This window comes from Thalassophryne amazonica, chromosome 4 (assembly GCF_902500255.1).
Source record: "Thalassophryne amazonica chromosome 4, fThaAma1.1, whole genome shotgun sequence".
NCBI classification, from domain to species: domain Eukaryota; kingdom Metazoa; phylum Chordata; class Actinopteri; order Batrachoidiformes; family Batrachoididae; genus Thalassophryne; species Thalassophryne amazonica.
In genome coordinates, this window is record NC_047106.1 from 44,422,111 (window position 1) to 44,440,353 (window position 18,243).

At 41.4% G+C, this 18,243-nt stretch overlaps 1 protein-coding gene across 2 annotated transcripts in view; it reads right to left on the reverse strand.

Moving 5' to 3' along the window:
• The window catches only part of zgc:153039 (uncharacterized protein LOC767698 homolog), a 205,526-nt gene extending 190,490 nt beyond the window's left edge, over window positions 1–15,036 (reverse strand). The window contains exons 1-4 of one of the 2 annotated variants that reach the window (XM_034167797.1): window positions 14,558–15,036; window positions 10,587–10,721; window positions 9,926–10,063; window positions 71–388 (exon numbers count right to left, since the gene is read on the reverse strand). In XM_034167797.1, the coding sequence (XP_034023688.1) occupies window positions 71–388; window positions 9,926–10,063; window positions 10,587–10,721; window positions 14,558–14,777 (811 nt within the window). In that variant the 5' untranslated portion in view covers window positions 14,778–15,036. The remainder of the gene's footprint in view (window positions 1–70; window positions 389–9,925; window positions 10,064–10,586; window positions 10,722–14,557) is intronic. The other variant, XM_034167798.1, reaches the window with a different exon arrangement.
• Window positions 15,037–18,243: the final 3,207 nt, after the last annotated feature.

The window sequence follows — 18,243 nt, forward strand, 5'->3', positions numbered from 1 at the left end:
GTGAAGACGTCACATGAAGCCAACAAGGAGCTGTTATATTTCAAACATGTAGATGTCTCTGACAACTCACCCCACAGATTCCCCTTCAGCGTGTCCAACTTGAAGCCAGTAAAGTTTGCTGTGGTGGGGGACACAGCTCCAGTTCCATTGGCTGTGGAGGAACCAGGCAGGACAATGTTGCGTGCGTGCACAGTGAAGAAGCTGATGAAGATGGTGCACAGGACGAACATGACCACTAGGAAAATGAGGAAGGTGGCCTTGGCGTAGATGTGGGCTCCCACCAAACATACCAGCAGACAGAGCAGAGCCACGCCTGTGGCGTAAAGCAAAGACCACCAGTAGCCGGATGGTAAAACCTGGTAGGAAGAAGCTGCTAGTGCCCCATCTACTGGAAAGCAGGACAGGTGGCAAAGTGAGGGAGGGAAGACATGATTACACTGAGAAACAAGTGCTAAATGTAACATGCTATATTCCAGAAGGTGTTGTACAAGATGTAACCTCTAATGCCGATCTTATCGCTTTTCAACATCACGAGCAATCACCAAACTCAGACTCTTGCTCCTGCTTCCCTGTTCTTCAGTGACATATTTGTATCCTGTTTCTTTTTAAATTACACCAGGCCTCCAAATTAGCTTTTTTCAAGAGGAGCACTGTAGTCCATTACTGAAAATTTTAGGAGTGCAAGTTGAAAATCTAGGGGTGCAAAACTTAAAATGTCCTGCAATGTAATTATTCATATTTTCCCCTACTTTTCTGTATTCCTGATAAATGCTTTGGTAATAAATTAAGTCTCTCACGCATTTTGGTGGGAAACACTGTTTTCCTGTGATCGCAATTAATACATTCAAATATTACATTTACATGTAAAAGCAAACTTGTAAAATAAGATTATTATTGAGGCACTGAGCACTCTTCTATATTTGATCCTATTGAAGAGAGACTTAAACTGAACTGGCAAAGTTAGAAAACAATATTATTATATTGAAACAAGTACATGTTTCAACCTCAGCTGTTTGACATTTTAACAAAAGTTCCTGGTGATATTTAAATGAGCAACTTTAATGAGTTGCAATGAAACAATGTCTTTTTTTTTTTTGCACTGTATGTTCCTTCATTTTACACTCATCATTATTCAGTGTTTCAGCATTTCCCATGATAACCCCGGTGGCCGCTTGCGCTTCTCAGAATGCACAGTGGTGCCAGCAGTGTTCCGCTGTCTCACAGCGCATATAAACAATAGCAAAGCTAAGATGTGGATGCCGTTAGTTCATGAGGAGGTGTAGCACTTGTGATGGACTTCTGCTGTGCCCCGATGTCTTATTGTCCATACTTCACGAGATGTGTTTACACTGTGAGTGCTGAGCTCCTGACACCGGAACTCTGCTGAAACCGACCTCTCGCGTTAGGCACGGACTGCCTGACGGCGCAAGATTCACAACTGTGAAACACTGAATGGAGGACAATTCAAACAAACACCATCTGAATCAAATTCATGAATTATCATCATAGAGGTGGCACTCATTTTAAAAGTCATGTCGTATGTCTATATTTTAACTCAGACACATGGGGTGTGCAGCCAGTACATTCTGAGTGCCGGTCCCAACTCCAGAAAAATGAGTAGGGTTGCATTAAGAAGGGTAAAACGGCATAAAACAAGCCAACAAAACCATGCAGAGTATAAATCAAATTTCCATACCGAATCAGTCGAAGTCCGGGTTAACAACGACCGGCACCATTGCCCAACATGGTGCCGGTGGAAATAAAGCGACTGCTGGGTGAAGAAGAAGAGGAGGAAAACGTGTCCAAAGACAGCAGGAGAAAAGGAAAACTAGAAGGGTGGAAGTGAGAGTCGGTACTTTAAATGTTAGCATATCAGCCAGCTGTGAGCTGTGAGCTGGCTGATATGATGGAGAGGAGAAATGTAGACATATTATGTGTACAAGAGACCAAGTTGAACGGAAGTAAGGCCAGGAGCATAGGCGGAGGGTTCAAATTGTTGCATCATAGTGTGGATAGCAAGAGAAATGGTGTTGGGGTCATTTTAAAGGAAGAGTATACAGTGGTATGTAAAAGTTTGGGCACCCCGGATGATTTCCATGATTTTCCTTTATAAATCATTGGTTGTCTGGACATTCCACGTCCCAACAGCCAGAGGCTGTGAGCATGGGCCACCCGCACCTTGACCGCCACCCAATCCTCTCTGCACCCGACCCCCATGGCCCCCTCTGCAGGAGGGAGCGCCCAGCCGCAGGGTAGCGGATTGCAGCGTCGGCTCGCAGCCGCCGCGACGCTCCGCCACAGGAAAAACACCTCCGTTGGAAGCCTTAAGGACAAGTTGGAACATGTCCAGCTGTTAAACAATTTCTCATATACTCACTCCACTGAAAGCCATCAAAAGCCGCCTGGATTTTACAAATGGTTATCAACACGGAGGTGTTTTTCCTGTGCCGCCGCACCGCGCCGGCTGCGTCCCGACGCGCGGACCCGTCCGCACGTCTTTCATTAAAAAAAATCTCCTTTAACAGTGGAATATCCAGATAAAATGCTGAAACCGACTTCTTCTGAAACTTCTCTGTTCTCTCACGACGTCCTGGATCAATAGAGCCTGAAATGTGGAGGTTTTCAGCTTGAAACAGGCTGATGACGGCGCCTGAGAGCGCTGCACGACGTCTCGCACCGTGGGAAGTCATTAAAGCGACAGTATCACCTCAAAATCTCTCATCAGCCGTTAAAATTTTCACTGAAAACCATCTTAATTTTTCGAACCGTGTCCACTTCGATGTGTCTCACAGGTTTAGAAAAAATTTTGATCAAACAAAGCGCCAGTCTCTCAGCAACTTCTCAGACAAAGGAATTCTGACGAGGGGCTGGACGACTCCTCCCACAAGGAGTGCTCACAGGCGAATGACGTCACCGACAGGCGTGGAAAAACTCACGCATGCGCACGAGGGTTCAAGCATGTCTGACGTAAAAACATATGAATGAAATCCATATAGTTTTTGAAAAAAATAAAAAGGACCTATACTTTATTGACAGCCCTCGTATATATATATCCGGAAATCACAATGTTTGATTTTTTAATAATTTATTTGTATGTTACTGCTGCAAATAAGTATTTGATCCCCTACCAACCAGCAAGAATTCTGGCTCACACAGACCTGTTAATTTTTCTTTAAGAAGCCCTGCTATTGTGCACTCTTTACCTGTATTAATTGTACCTGTTTGAACTTGTTACCTGTATAATAGACACCTGTTCACACAATCAATTACACTCCAACCTGTCCACCATATCCAAGACCAAAGAGCTGTCTAAGGACACCAGGGACAAAACTGTAGACCTGCACAAGGCTGGGATGGACTACAGGACAACAGGCAAGCAGCTTGGTAGAAGACAACAACTGTTATGATTATTTATTAGAAAGTGGAAGAAACACAAGATGACTGTCAATCTCCCTCGGTCTGGGATTCCATGCAAGATCTCACTTTGTGAGGTAAGGATGATTCTGAGAAAGCTCAGAACTACACAGTAGGACCTGGTCAATGACCTGAAGAGAGCTGGGACCACAGTCACAAAGATTACATTAGTAACACATGATGCTGTCATGGTTTAAAATCCTGCAGGGCAGCAAGGTCCCCCTGCTCAAGCCAGCAAATGTCCAGGCCCATTTGAAGTTCACCAGTGACCATCTGGATGATCCAGAGGAGGCATGGAAGAAGGTCATGTGGTCAGATGAGACCAGAATAGAGCTTTTTGGAATCAACTCCACTTACCATGAGGACAACCCCAAGAAAACCATCCCAACCGTGAAGCATGGGGGTGGAAACATCATATTCTGGGGGTGCTCTTCTACAAAGGGGACGGGACGACTGCACCGTATTGAAGGGAGGATGGATGGGGTCATGTATTGCGAGATTTTGGCAAACAACCTCCTTCCCTCAGTAAGAGCATTGAAGATGTGTCATGGCTGGGTCTTCCAGCATGACAATGACCGCCAACACACAGCCAGGGCAACTAAGGGGGGGCTCCGTAAGAAGCATTTCAAGGTCCTGGAGTGGCCTGGCCAGTCTCCAGACCTGAACTCAATAGAAAATCTTTGGAGGGAGCTGAAACTCCAAATCTGAAAGATTTGAAGAAGATCTGTATGGCGGAGTGGACCAAAATCCCTGCTGCAGTGTGTGCAAACCTAGTGAAAAACTACAGGAAACGTTTGACCTCTGTAACTGCAAACAAAGGCTACTGTACCAAATATTAACATTGATTTTCACAGGTGTTGAAATACTTATTTGCAGCAATAACATACAAATAAATTATAAAAAATAAAAAAAAATCATACATTGTGATTTCCGGATTTTTTTTTTTTTTTAGATCATGTCTCTCACAGTGGACATGCACGTAAGATGAAATTTCAGACCCCTCCGTGATTTCTAAGTTGGAGAACTTGCAAAATCGCAGGGTGTTCAAATACTTTTTTTCCTCACTGTATATTATCAAGGACAGGAATGGGGAAGAGCAGATGGTAGTTCATTTTGCAAACAGATGGAAATGGCTGTGGTGAACACATACTTTAGGAAAAGGGAGGAGCACAGTGTGACATGTAAGAGTGAAGGAAGGCGCACACAGGTGGACTACACCCTTTGTAGGAGATGCAAGCTAAAAGAAATTTGAGACTGTAAGGTGGTGGCAGCAGAGAGTGTAGGTAGACAGCATAGAATGGTGGCTTGTAGGATGACTTTAGAGGTGAAGAAGAAGAAGAAGAAGAAGAAGAAGAAGAAGAAGAAAGTGAGGGCTCAACAAAGGATCACATGGTGAAAGCTGACGGAAGAAGACTGTTGTGTGAAATTCCGTGAGTAGGTGAGAGAGGCACTGGATGGAGGAGAAGCAATTTTGGACAACTAGAAAAGCACTGCAGATGTGGTGTGGGAGACGGCTAGCAAGGTACTGGGTGTGACATCTGGACAGTGGAAGGAAGACAAGGAGACTCGGTGGTGGAATGAAGATGTCCAGGAAAGCATAAGGAGAAAGAGGTTGGCAAAGAAAGGACTGGGATAGTCAGAGAGATGAAGAAAGCAGACAAGAGTACAAGGAGATGCGGTGTAAGGCAAAAAGAGGAGTGGCAAAAGCGAAAGAAAAGATTTTGCGAGCTGTACAAGAAGTTGAAAAGTGAGGAAGGAGAAAAGGACTTGCACCGATTGGCCAAACAAATGGACAGAGCTGGAAAGGATGTGCAGCAGGTTATGGTGCTAAAAGATGTAGAAGGTAAAGTGCTGACAAGTGGACCGGACTGAACAGTGCTCTTCTAATTAATACAAGGTTTAATTGTTTCTTTTATTTCTGTTACCTGTCTATCACTTATGTTATTAAGTGCAACAGCTGTGAATTTTAGCTCATTATTTTACTCCTGTGTGAATCCTAGGAGTGGTTAGCTTTTCATTAGCATTTAGCTTGTGCTAGCTTTTACGACACACTTAGGTTCTCCTGGTGCACACTTTAAATTACACTTTGTATTAATCTTGCGCGATACTGACAGTCAGAATGGCCCTCTCAGAGAGCCGTGTCCCTAAGTTACAGCAGCTTCTTACTTCTGTGGGGTTAGACCTCACAGGCACTCCAGACGAGCTTAGTGTCGGGCCGGTTCGCAGGTATGTTAGCACTAGCTTTGCTCCGCCGGCTCAGAAAATGCATACCGCACGACAACGATGGCTTTTGGCCTGTTGTTAGGTGGAAGAACTCCTGTCAGACTCACTGCCCGGTTGTGGTATTTCAAGCTTGGACATGCCTGCTGATAGTGACTTCTACCCACATCTTCAGGCTGAAAGGCCGTGTGTTAGTGATAGGGGATCCTATCACCTGCAAAATTAGATTACAGATGCCAGCTGACATTAAGTGTATTCCAGGGACCAGAGCCCCCAACCTTCCGGTGTCACACAGTGAACAGCGCCGCCCCCACAGATTGGTCCCTCTGCCTTCACTGCACGTGTCATTTCGGAGCATCAGCAGAGATTCACCAATTATCGCCTCGTTTCTATTTAAAATTGCACTCCAGCAACAGATCTCTGAAGCTTTAGTACAACAATCATTTCCACATAAATTCAGTATTATTTCATAATAAAAGACGGGGGAGCGATCAGAGCTTGAATCAGCACGTCTGAGTCTAACTCTCTAATGGCCCAGTCACACGGCACTTAACGAAGGGTGACGAAGCCCTGACGAAACAAGAAATCTGGACTTTCATTGGCATCGTTTGCACAGCCTCGTTCCTGCAGCTGGTGCTTCGTCAGGATTTTTAAACTGTTGAAAAATTTGAATGAAGGGCAACGAAAACCTCAGTTCGTGTGTGTCTCGTTTTGCTGTCATTCTTGACATTTTTTAATCGTTTGTGTAGTTTTTGTAACGTTATAGTTTAATTTGACTTCGTTGGAGCAGCTGAACGTTTTCACACAGTGCAGCAGCCGGTTTGTGAGCGCTGAGGCTGCTGCTGCATTCATGTACCGTCGGAAATTACAGAGCAAACTCAGCCTGCTTGCTTGGATTTTTTTTTATCTGTGTGGGGGGGCGGCTTTAATGGGCTCAGGCACCTTACATATGCCAGAATTAATCTTTTGTGTGGATATAATTAATTATTTTGCCACAAGCAACTGTTGAATTTGAAACAACAAAAAAAGTTGTGTAATTTCCGACGGTACTTGAATGCAGCATCAGCGACAGCAGGAGCGCCTGCGTGCGCTTATTATATTTTATTAAATATAACAATATGAGTGTAGGAATGACAATCCAGTCCTTCTGTACACGTGGCAACAGGTAGATGAATCAAAATGATATAAAGAGGTGTTCTAGAAGGAAGAATTCATGTTGTGAATCAGTGACCAGCTGGTGGAATAACCGCACATGTGAGTCAATGCACGCGTTCACACACACCGATGAATTTACTGCTGATATATTCAATCATCTTTACACTTATATTTATTCTCCCTTTTGACAGTTTTCTGTTATAAATCAATATATATGGCTTAAAACATAATACAGTGATACAGCAGTGACCACAGCGCACTTTTTTTTTTTTTTTTAATTGGAGCCAGACGTAGCGCGCAGCGTGTCAACAGACAGTGTGGATTCTGATAATGATGGAGATGATCCCTCTTTTGTTCTGGACGCGGAACCAGAGCAGGTGGTCCACTGACGTGCACACAGATCTCCACAGCTTCTGTTTGCAGTTTCTCCAGGACTCAGGTGCTATGAGCTCCATTCCAGTGCCGAGTCCTGGAATGCAGAGATGCAGACACACACTGCTGCAGCTGTGGCTCCAGGCGCATTTCGTCGAGATTGTGAGCTTCGGTTTTGTTAAGTTCCTCTTTTGTCCCTTTTGCGCTCTTGCTTCGCAGACTGTTCGGTGATAAAAGCTCTTTCATCCACATTTTCTCAACGAATTGTGACGTTTTTTAATTTTTCCCTTCGTTCAAGAATCGTTGTGTGCCATGTGACTGGGCCATAAGTCTGACTCTCTACACCCAAACCCATCAAAGGGAACAATGTGATTATTAACCATCAGATTGCAACGTAAAACTTATTAAATCATTCTAAAGTCAGTTTTAACCAGAATTAAGGCAATAATCTGTTAATCGCTACTAACGCTCTGAAATAGCACATGCATAGTGAAGGCAGGGGGACCAATCTGTGTGTGTGTGTGTGTGGGTGGGGGGGAAGCTTCAGTCTGCATCATCGGTCTATGTGAGGTCAGATTTTAAGGTTCTGTTCCGGAGCTATGAAGTTATTCACGGACTAGCACCTCCCTACTTAGCTGACCTAATTACAGCCAACATACCAGCCCAGGCTCTGCGTTCTCAGGTCTACTTTGTGTCACTGTTGGATGAATAAATCGTCTGCAGGCCACAGAGCCTTCTGTAGAGAAGAGTCCAGGCTGAAGATTCATCGATTCTCCCTCTCGTATGGCTAGCATACTGGCACAGTATGGAACTATGCTTCCTGACCCTTTAATTCATCTTATTTGCAAAAGAACAGGTCTAGGCCTAACTTCATCTAAATCCTGGGTCTGTTAGTGAAGATCAGGGCTAGCTGCCGATGATTACTTTTGTATTCTCTCCATTTCCCTGTTGATTTACTGCTGGTGAACCCATACCTTAGGTATAGTTATTTCCGGCCGACTGATTCTGTTTTTTTCCTTCTCTGTCCGAGGTACGGATGACATCGCACAAAGCTGATGGCTACGCACCACAGGGTGCTGGATTGACCACGAGATGCCCTGGCTGCTGGCCCCGCATGCCAGGGTGCTGGACAACCCCCCTGCCAATGACTGCATGCTTATCTCAGTAACGTACTTTGTGTTGATGCTATTCTGTTTTTTTTTTTCTGTTTCCTGTTTCTTCAGCTTGGTAAAAACCTTGTAACTGTCAGAATGGCCTAAGCAGAGGGTCACCCCTCTGAGTCTGGTCTGCTTGAGGTTTCGTCCTCAACATCTTCAGTGGGAGTTTTTCCTTACCACTGTCATCTGTGTGCTTGCTCTAGGGATTGGTAATGTTAGACCTTACTCATGTGAAGCACTTTGACGCAGCTTTGTTGTGATTTGGCACTATATAAATAAGTTCAACTGAATTGAATATTCTTAAAACAGTATTTTCTTGGTGATGCGGCAGGCTTTTTATTTATTTATTTTCTTTAGCTTGTGTGGCTGTCCTTGTGACCTATACTTGGAAGCAACTCCGGTCAATAAATACTGTATTATCATATCATAATGATAATATATCATATCATATCTCTACTTTTAAGATTAGGCTTAAAACTTTCCTTTTTGCTAAAGCTTATAGTTAGGGCTGGATCAGGTGACCCTGAACCATCCCTTAGTTATGCTGCTATAGACTTAGACTGCTGGGGGGTTCCCATGATGCACTGAGTGTTTCTTTCTCTTTTTGCTCTGTATGCACCACTCTGCATTTAATCATTAGTGATTGATCTCTGCTCCCCTCCACAGCATGTCTTTTTCCTGGTTCTCTCCCTCAGCCTCAACCTTTCCCAGCAGAAGACTGCCCCTCCCTGAGCCTGGTTCTGCTGGAGGTTTCTTCCTGTTAAAAGGGAGTTTTTCCTTCCCATTGTCACCAAGTGCTTGCTCACAGGGGGTCATTTTGACCGTTGGGGTTTTTACGTAATTATTGTATGGCCTTGCCTTACAATATAAAGCACCTTGGGGCAACTGTTTGTTGTGATTTAGCGCTATATAAATAAAAATTGATATACATATACACACCTACAAGATGGTACTGTCTGCATGCTTGACAAGCTGCTCTTGTATACTGATCTGAATGAGGTGCCATATTTTAGGGTAGCTGGCATCTAGCTTAATGGTGCATTAAACTAGATGTCAGCTACCATAAAAAAGAAGATCTAGTGAGATGGATGTACTGAATCTTAAAAAAATGAGTGAAATTAATAAATCATGCTCTCAAACTGAAAGAACACTGTGGGACACCTGGGCCTACAATGAAGAGGACAGCTTGGCTAAATTAAAGCTAAGTATAATGTTTTAAATATGTATTGTCAGTTTAAAAAGTTTTTTGTTTTACATTCAGTGAGGTAACCATGAACACGTTTATCTCCACTTTGACATTTTCACCTGATCAGTGGTGACAAGAAGCAGTTTACTCTCAAGTTCATTGCACCTTATACACTAACATTAATTCCCCTGTTAGCTTCTACATGCCAATACAGTTTTGAATTATAAATAAATAATACACTGATTCAATTAATTTTGGTTCTTGTTGCTTGATGCAGGAACAGTATCAACCACTAGCATAAGCAGCATAACTGCACATGCTAATCTTAAATGTGCTAAGCATTTTTCCCAACTTATTGCTTTGCAATATCCAAATAAGCAAACATGATGAAAACATATCAAGCTTTTACACTCAAACTTACCTTCTGGAAGTCCAAAAGTTGCCACAATGGCTTCCACTAGACCCAGCACATAGAGGGCACTGCCACACACATTTGCCAAAAAGAACATGATGCCAATACTGCCGCCAAACTCTGGACCCAACGCTCGGCTGATCATGTCTGACTGAGAGTTAAGGCTTTGAAATAATTTTACAAATAGGGTTAGGTAACACTTCTGAACATGCTTGGATTGTCGCGACATGAAGGAGTTCAAGTTAAAGGATTATGAAGTGTAACGCAGCTTTGTGTTGATGAAATGTAGGAGGGGCTTCTCTTCAATAACTACAATGTCATACAATATGGAGAACTACAGTAATTTCTGGGAGGTAGTAAAAGTCAGTATATGAGTATCTTATTTCATTCAAACGTCTGCACGGGGATCACAGCAGCAATTCAACAAACACATGCTAATTCATGTATTTCAATTTTTTACGTAAGAAATGACCCTTTGTCACAAATCAGCAGCTGCATCAGGGTCTTACAATGCAGATGCCATTGATATTTTATATCATAACATGTTTAATTAAAAAGACACTACATGCCTTTAGGTAGGTATTCTAAATATATCTGACCACATTAGATGTCGTTTCTGCACTAACTGTCAAGTGTACAAGTCATGTGGTGGTGTCTGTACAGAGGATACAATAGGCTCCTCCAGCATCCAGGGCTCCATTGGTAGAGATGGCGCACACTGACAGTACAGTCATACTGATGATGAAGTAGGCAACCAGGAACATTGCAATAGCTTGGTACAGTCCAGACTGACCCACCACGAATCCTACAAACAGACACACAAGTACAGCCATGAGTGGCAGCAGATATCAGATGGCATAAAACAGAACTTTTTGATTGTCAGTCATAACAACATCTGTGTGGTTCTAACAGAAAGTTCACATTTCCCAGGAAGAGTCCAACAGCATACAAGCTCACATTAAAGCTTCATTATTATAAATCAGAACAACATATGTCACAGACATGCACACTTACTGAATGCATTGTATTTCTCATTAGCAACTCATCAATTTCTGAAAAGATAAATAGGCATGTCAAATTGCTCAGGAAGCTTTGCTGCCAATCTCAGGGGTCCTGCTGCCCACTAAAATCACTGTTGCCTGGTTTGGTGGAAAACTACTGCAAGTCACAGTCAGAGGTGATTTAATCAAACTGAGCTAGCTGTCACTTTACACCGTGTTAAACATTCATTTACAATCATCACTTTCTACTAATGTGATGTTTGAGCAATCAGTAGGATGTACAGATAGTCAATCAGTTTTTATTGACGATACCACCATGTAAGTGCCACATGTGACAGAGACAAAATGACATATGTTAGAAAACAACAGATACAACAGAAGGCTGCAAACAATGTGTTCAATTTACAAATTAATTATTATATTTGTTTCAACTCAAAGTGGAATCTTAAGTGAATTTCAAGCTAGTGCTGAAGTATGAGTAGCAGTGGCACTGGCAGTCACTAACCATAGAATTTGGACATCAACAAAACTGAAAAACAAGCAAATTTCAAGCTATACGCATAACCTCAACCATATATACACTAAGAAAGAGAACGAGACAGAAGGAAGAAGTGTCTGCTTCGGATACAGTCAGACAAAATCCTTTCTGCACGGTTGTTAGCATTTGTGTCTGTTATTTAAAGTTTCCATCTTAACCTCTTAAATATTAAAATCATGCCTGATTTTTCTGATTTCTAAATATTCTGTACGAAATGTCTCTCGTGGGTACACACACAAACACAGACACACAAACCCCCTTCACTGTGTACAAAGTATGACCACCACCTTCTCACTTTTTCTTTCGTGGCTAAATTAACACAAAAACTTTTATGCTTGGCAGTGTGGAGGTATGACTGTGTTATGACTGCGCGCACCAGCAAAGTGGCGAAGTAGGGTATGTTTTCACTGGTGTGTCTTTGGACAAGGAAACTCAAAAGCAATTGGACAGATTTCCTTCAAACCTGTTGGAAATATGACTTGGATAGAGAGCTAGAACTGATACCATTTTTTGAGTAGTTTGGTTAAAGGTTATCGTCAAAGTAAATAAAAAAGGTCCGAAAAACAGCTTACTTTTTTTGTATATCTCAACAAACAAGAAGTCTCAATGGATGATTTAATGCATACGGTGCCCAGCAAAACATGACTGATTGGTATAAATACCTTACTTGCCCCTTTACCCTGTGGTGTGTGCAGAGCATGCAGGGTATGCTTCAGCCTTCTGATGCCTTTCATTTGAGTTTTAGAACATAACAATGAGAAAATTATGTTTTACCTCTCTGAACAAGAGCTGTCGCTCTCACTGACAACCACACCTGTGGTTTCACTTCCACAATGAGAATACTGGTGACTTGTATCTACTTCAACCTCCATTATGTTACTTTGTGTTTCAGTGTGGAAAAAAAAGCTTTTCTTATGTTGCACACAGGCATCTACTGTGTTAGTCCATGTGCATCCACTGAACACCACCTGACATCTCACAAGACTTGAGTAGGGAGGGGGAATGGGAGGCCAGAAAAGAACTTAGGAGGGACAATGAGAAGAAAAATTTTAAAACTAAGAGAGTAACCAGGACGGAATGGTTACCATCATAGCCTCTTTTTCAGCAATTTTTGCTGTTCCCAGCTCTTTTTTTTATTTTCTTGCCAACACAGCACAAACGCAACAACGTGGACTGTGTCATAAGACTTTGATCGAGCAATTCACAAGAAAACAGAAGTCTCCTGATGTGGACCAGATTTAAATGGTTCAGTTCATAAATTATGCTCATGCCACAAATCAAAATTGGCCATGGAAACTAGGTGGTAGAAAAGGCACATGTCAGAAAATGTTTAAAATTTATTTCTAAGTGGCATGTGTTGTATTGGTTCAACAACAAGTCTTTAAAAGGTATATTTTATGTCTTTGGAGATGTCTTTGATAAAATTGTCCTTGCAATGAGACATTTAATAATGCCATAATAAAAAAAGACTGATGACACTGGCATATGGTGGCGGCACAGTCAGGGGTATTGTTTTTTGGTCATGTGTGTGTGTCCAACAGGAGTAGGAGTGAATAAAATAACTCAAAACATTTTGATGTGATTTAGACTAAACTTCGTGGAATGAATGAGGGTCAGCCAATGACAAATTGATTTGATTTTGTTAAAATCTGTCAGATTGGAGATATTTAGAATGCCTACTTCAAGGATTTGGTGAAAGATATGCAAACCTATTAAACGCTAATATGAAGTCATACATGAAACTCAAGGTCAAAGCTATTTAACTTTGTAGTCCATATGAGATAAATGTGGAGGAATGGTTGGGCGTTAATCAAGGATAAACTTGAACAGAACTGATCAATGGGTAAGGCCAAGTAGAACCATATATTGTAGTACCACTGAGCCCCAAAGGATTAATTTGCAAGAATTAGTGTCAAACATAAGGTGTTGGTATTAAATCTCCATGTCTCTCTTTGTTAATAAATGCACTCTGCCATCCAATTAAATGCAAAAAGAGCTGTGCAACATACTGTGACTGGTCTAAGTGCAAAAGTTAGCACACGGCTGCTATGAAATGAAAGGTTGTCAGTTTGTCAGATATTCACCAATAACAACATTTTTGGCAGGAAAATGAACAGAGGCACATGTGAGAGCCATTAATACCCAATATTACATTAGCTCACTGATAAAAATCATGCTTTTCTTTACTGTTTGTTTTAAATGGTAAGAACTAGAAATTCTTCCTTGAAACAGAGTTGCATATGTACTGTTTGTATTTCTTCATAATTGAGTCCAAGACATATTCAGTGACTTGGAAATGTTCATGCATTCATTCCCTGACTTGTCTGATGAAAACTGGCAATAAAACTGATTATTTACAAATATTATGACAAAGGGGCCCATTACTTGTGCAACCCATCATCTTGGCTTTTATATTTTTAATTAATTTATATCAGGATGTAGAGATTTGCTTTGAGTTTGAGTTTAAGGAAGATAATTTCAGAAATTTTTATACTGAGAAGCCTGATTTACTTTTTGTATCCCTTTTAGGCTGTGTGGAACAAACACATTTGCAATAAATCACTTAGATGGTTACATTACATCGATACATGCAGGACCTTTGACTCTCAATTTTAAAGAACAGCAGCAATATAATAAAGTCAAATCAAGTCTGGAAGCATGGACTTTATCACATCTGCAACACAGTGCAATCACCTTGGGTCCTGGATGACAACCATCCATGCAATCAACCGGTCTATCCCCTAAATGGAGTACAGGGGGTCCTTAAATTTAAATAATTAAATAAATAAAAAAAAATTTAATTGGTTTAAATATATGAATATTAATTAAAAACGATTTTTTACAATAATAATAAATAAATAAATAAATTTTAAATTCCAGGACTTATTACTACTACTATTATTATTACTAATAATTTTTTAAAAAGCATCAAGTTCCTGTTTCGGTAAGCCGAGTTACAGTCGGTGGTGAATTTTAATGTCACAAAAACACCTGTTGGTTAGTGAGAGTACATTCAAAATGCAGACATTTCCGGCTGAAGTTTGGAGTGTGGCGCTTGTCACATAACGGTTTGCACTGATTTATTTATGTGCTGTCACTCACCGAGTCGGAGAAACACCACCACGCTGAACATGGACAGCAGGGTGGGGATCACCACACCGAAGAAGGTGGACAGTTTCTTGGGCTGTCGCTGGAGGGGAGACCTCCGCCGGGGGCTCCGCGGCAGCTGTGCAGGGGCCTGACCGGCCAGAGGCGACCGCAGCTCGGCTTCATTGACGCTGGAGGCGAGGCGGTAGTGGAGGAGAGGAGTCCGCTCTGTCATCGTGGAGACTTTCACAAACACCTCACAGCGACAAATCTGAATATAAATCCGCTTGAAGCTGTTTTGGCAAAAAGTCGACACGCTGATGTTTTAAACTTTCTTGTAAAACCGGAAAATCCCGACTGTAAAGTGATTGAAAACACTCAGCATTACTATCACAAAAGCTAAAAGCCTTTTAAAAAACACTATATATTAAACTGAATATTTCTGCTATACGTAGGCGTAAAACTTTTGAAGCAGACCCATCTCTCTCTTACCGGCGTGTGTGTGGATGTTTTTGACAAAACGCTAATATGTTTATCATGTGATAAACGGACGTTAAGCCACAATCAATTACAATGAGAATTTCCGCTCGAAACTTTCCAAATAAAGGTTCGACCAGATATACGTGGAAAAACGCCAAACGCCCGGGCATAATGTTACATTAAAACAGGAAGTTTGATTAAAAAGTCAACTTTGGTGGCGGGATGCAACTGTAACAGCATTCATAAAACAGTGTGTCTCAGCACTGAAATAATAACTCTGGCTCTGTCATTCACCATCATTCAAGGTACCAGCACATCTGGTTTATACCATTAACACACACACACACACATATATATATATATATATATATATATATATATATATATATATATATATATATATATATATATATATATATATATATATATATATACACTCAACAAAAATATAAACGCAACACTTTTGGTTTTGCTCCCATTTTGTATGAGATGAACTCAAAGATCTAAAACTTTTTCCACATACACAATATCACCATTTCCCTCAAATATTGTTCACAAACCAGTCTAAATCTGTGATAGTGAGCACTTCTCCTTTGCTGAGATAATCCATCCCACCTCACAGGTGTGCCATACCAAGATGCTGGTTAGACACCATGATTAGTGCACAGGTGTGCCTTAGACTGCCCACAATAAAAGGCCACTCTGAAAGGTGCAGTTTTGTTTTATTGGGGGGGGATACCAGTCAGTATCTGGTGTGACCACCATTTGCCTCATGCAGTGCAACACATCTCCTTCGCATAGAGTTGATCAGGTTGTCAATTGTGGCCTGTGGAATGTTGGTCCACTCCTCTTCAATGGCTGTGCGAATTTGCTGGATATTGGCAGGAACTGGTACACGCTGTCATATACGCCGGTCCAGAGCATCCCAAACATGCTCAATGGGTGACATGTCCGGTGAGTATGCCAGCCATGCAAGAACTGGTACATTTTCAGCTTCCTAGAATTGTGTACAGATCCTTGCAACATGGGGCCGTGCATTATCCTGCTGCAACATGAGGTGATGTTCTTGGATGTGTGGCACAACAATGGGCCTCAGGATCTCATCACGGTATCTCTGTGCATTCAAAATGCCATCAATAAAATGCACCTGTGTTCTTCGTCCATAATAGACTCCTGCCCATACCATAACCCCACCGCCACCATGGGCCACTCGATCCACAACACTGACGTCAGAAAACCGCTCACCCACACAACGCCACACACGCTGTCTGCCATCTGCCCTGAACAGTGTGAACCGGGATTCATCCATGAAGAGAACACCTCTCCAACGTGCCAAACGCCAAATGTGAGCATTTGCCCACTCAAGTCGGTTACGACGACGAACTGGAGTCAGGTCGAGACCCCGATGAGGACGACGAGCATGCAGATGAGCTTCCCTGAGATGGTTTCTGACAGTTTGTGCAGAAATTCTTTGGTTATGCAAACCGATTGTTTCAGCAGCTGTCCGAGTGGCTGGTCTCAGACGATCTTGGAGGTGAACATGCTGGATGTGGAGGTCCTGGGCTGGTGTGGTTACACGTGGTCTGCGGTTGTGAGGCTGGTTGGATGTACTGCCAAATTCTCTGAAACGCCTTTGGAGACGGCTTATGGTAGAGAAATGAACATTCAATACACGAGCAACAGCTCTGGTTGACATTCCTGCTGTCAGCATGCCAATTGCACGCTCCCTCAAATCTTGCGACATCTGTGGCATTGTGCTGTGTGATAAAACTGCACCTTTCAGAGTGGCCTTTTATTGTGGGCAGTCTAAGGCACACCTGTGCACTAATCATGGTGTCTAATCAGCATCTTGATATGGCACACCTGTGAGGTGGGATGGATTATCTCAGCAAAGGAGAAGTGCTCACTATCACAGATTTAGACTGGTTTGTGAACAATATTTGAGGGAAATTGTGATATTGTGTATGTGGAAAAAGTTTTAGATCTTTGAGTTCATCTCATACAAAATGGGAGCAAAACCAAAAGTGTTGCGTTTATATTTTTGTTGAGTGTATATATGCATGTATGTAAATCACTTTTACCACCTGCTGTAATGTCAAGGACAAGCCCAACATTGAGTTAGCTTTAAAAAAAATTGTACGCTGTTTTTGTTTTTTTTTTCTGTTGTTTTTTTTTCTTTTGCTTTGTTTTTTTTGGGGGGGGGGGGTTGTTTGTTTGTTTTTTTGTACATGCTTTATTTTTAAAGTTTGATTGAATATTGAGAAAGTTTTCTGAACCAGCAGTTCAACATTATTCACATTATTTAGCCTTATTTACATGCAACCAGCTAATCTATAATAGGACCCAGCAATATTTTTAGTTATCAGATGGTGACAATATCAAAAATGTTGCTAATAATGCAGCTACATAACCTAGCTACATTAGCAAATAAGCTATTTACCGCAATTGTTACAATTGTGTACTAGCCGAAATGCATGTGGAAAGAAACTGTTCTTCAACCTGGTGGTTCTTGCCTGGATGCTGTGCAGTCTCCTTTAGTGGTTGGTGGCTCAATCCAAATATCAATGATATTGATACCAATGTTGATATTGATATTGATCAATACCAGTGTAATGAGACTGATACTTTTGTTTCAGTATCTCTCCTGTATGCACTGCTGCATTCAGAAAAGAAGTGCACTGAAGGGAAAACATTTTATTTATTTATTTTTTTGTGTGTGTTGTATTCCCTGAACACACATTCTACTTAAAATTCTACTTGTTTGATAACATTTGTTGTGGCGTGATAATTTTGTGCACTTTATTGTTTGTTTTAGAAGAAGAGTAGAAGTGCAATGAAGGGAGAAGTTTATTTAATTTTTTATTCTAGTTTATGAACACTCTATTTGAAAAACCAATGTCTTTGTTCTTGAGTGATGCTTTTGTGCACTTTTTAATTGAAGAAAAACAATGTTTTGTTACTGTTCTTGAACTATTGTTCTTGAACAAAACTTTTGCTATGATAATTTATTTTCTATTTACCTATAAACATTGTCCAAATTCTGTGCTTGGTTTTAGTTAATTAATAATCCAATGGAAAAATCACAAAAAGACTTCTAGGTCATGAAAATTAATTCAGATTTAGCAATTTGATGATGCATCCACCTTAATTATTAAAAAGTATCAGTTTCGTATCAGTATTGACAATACCGGCCCTGTATTTACTTGATATCAAATCGATAC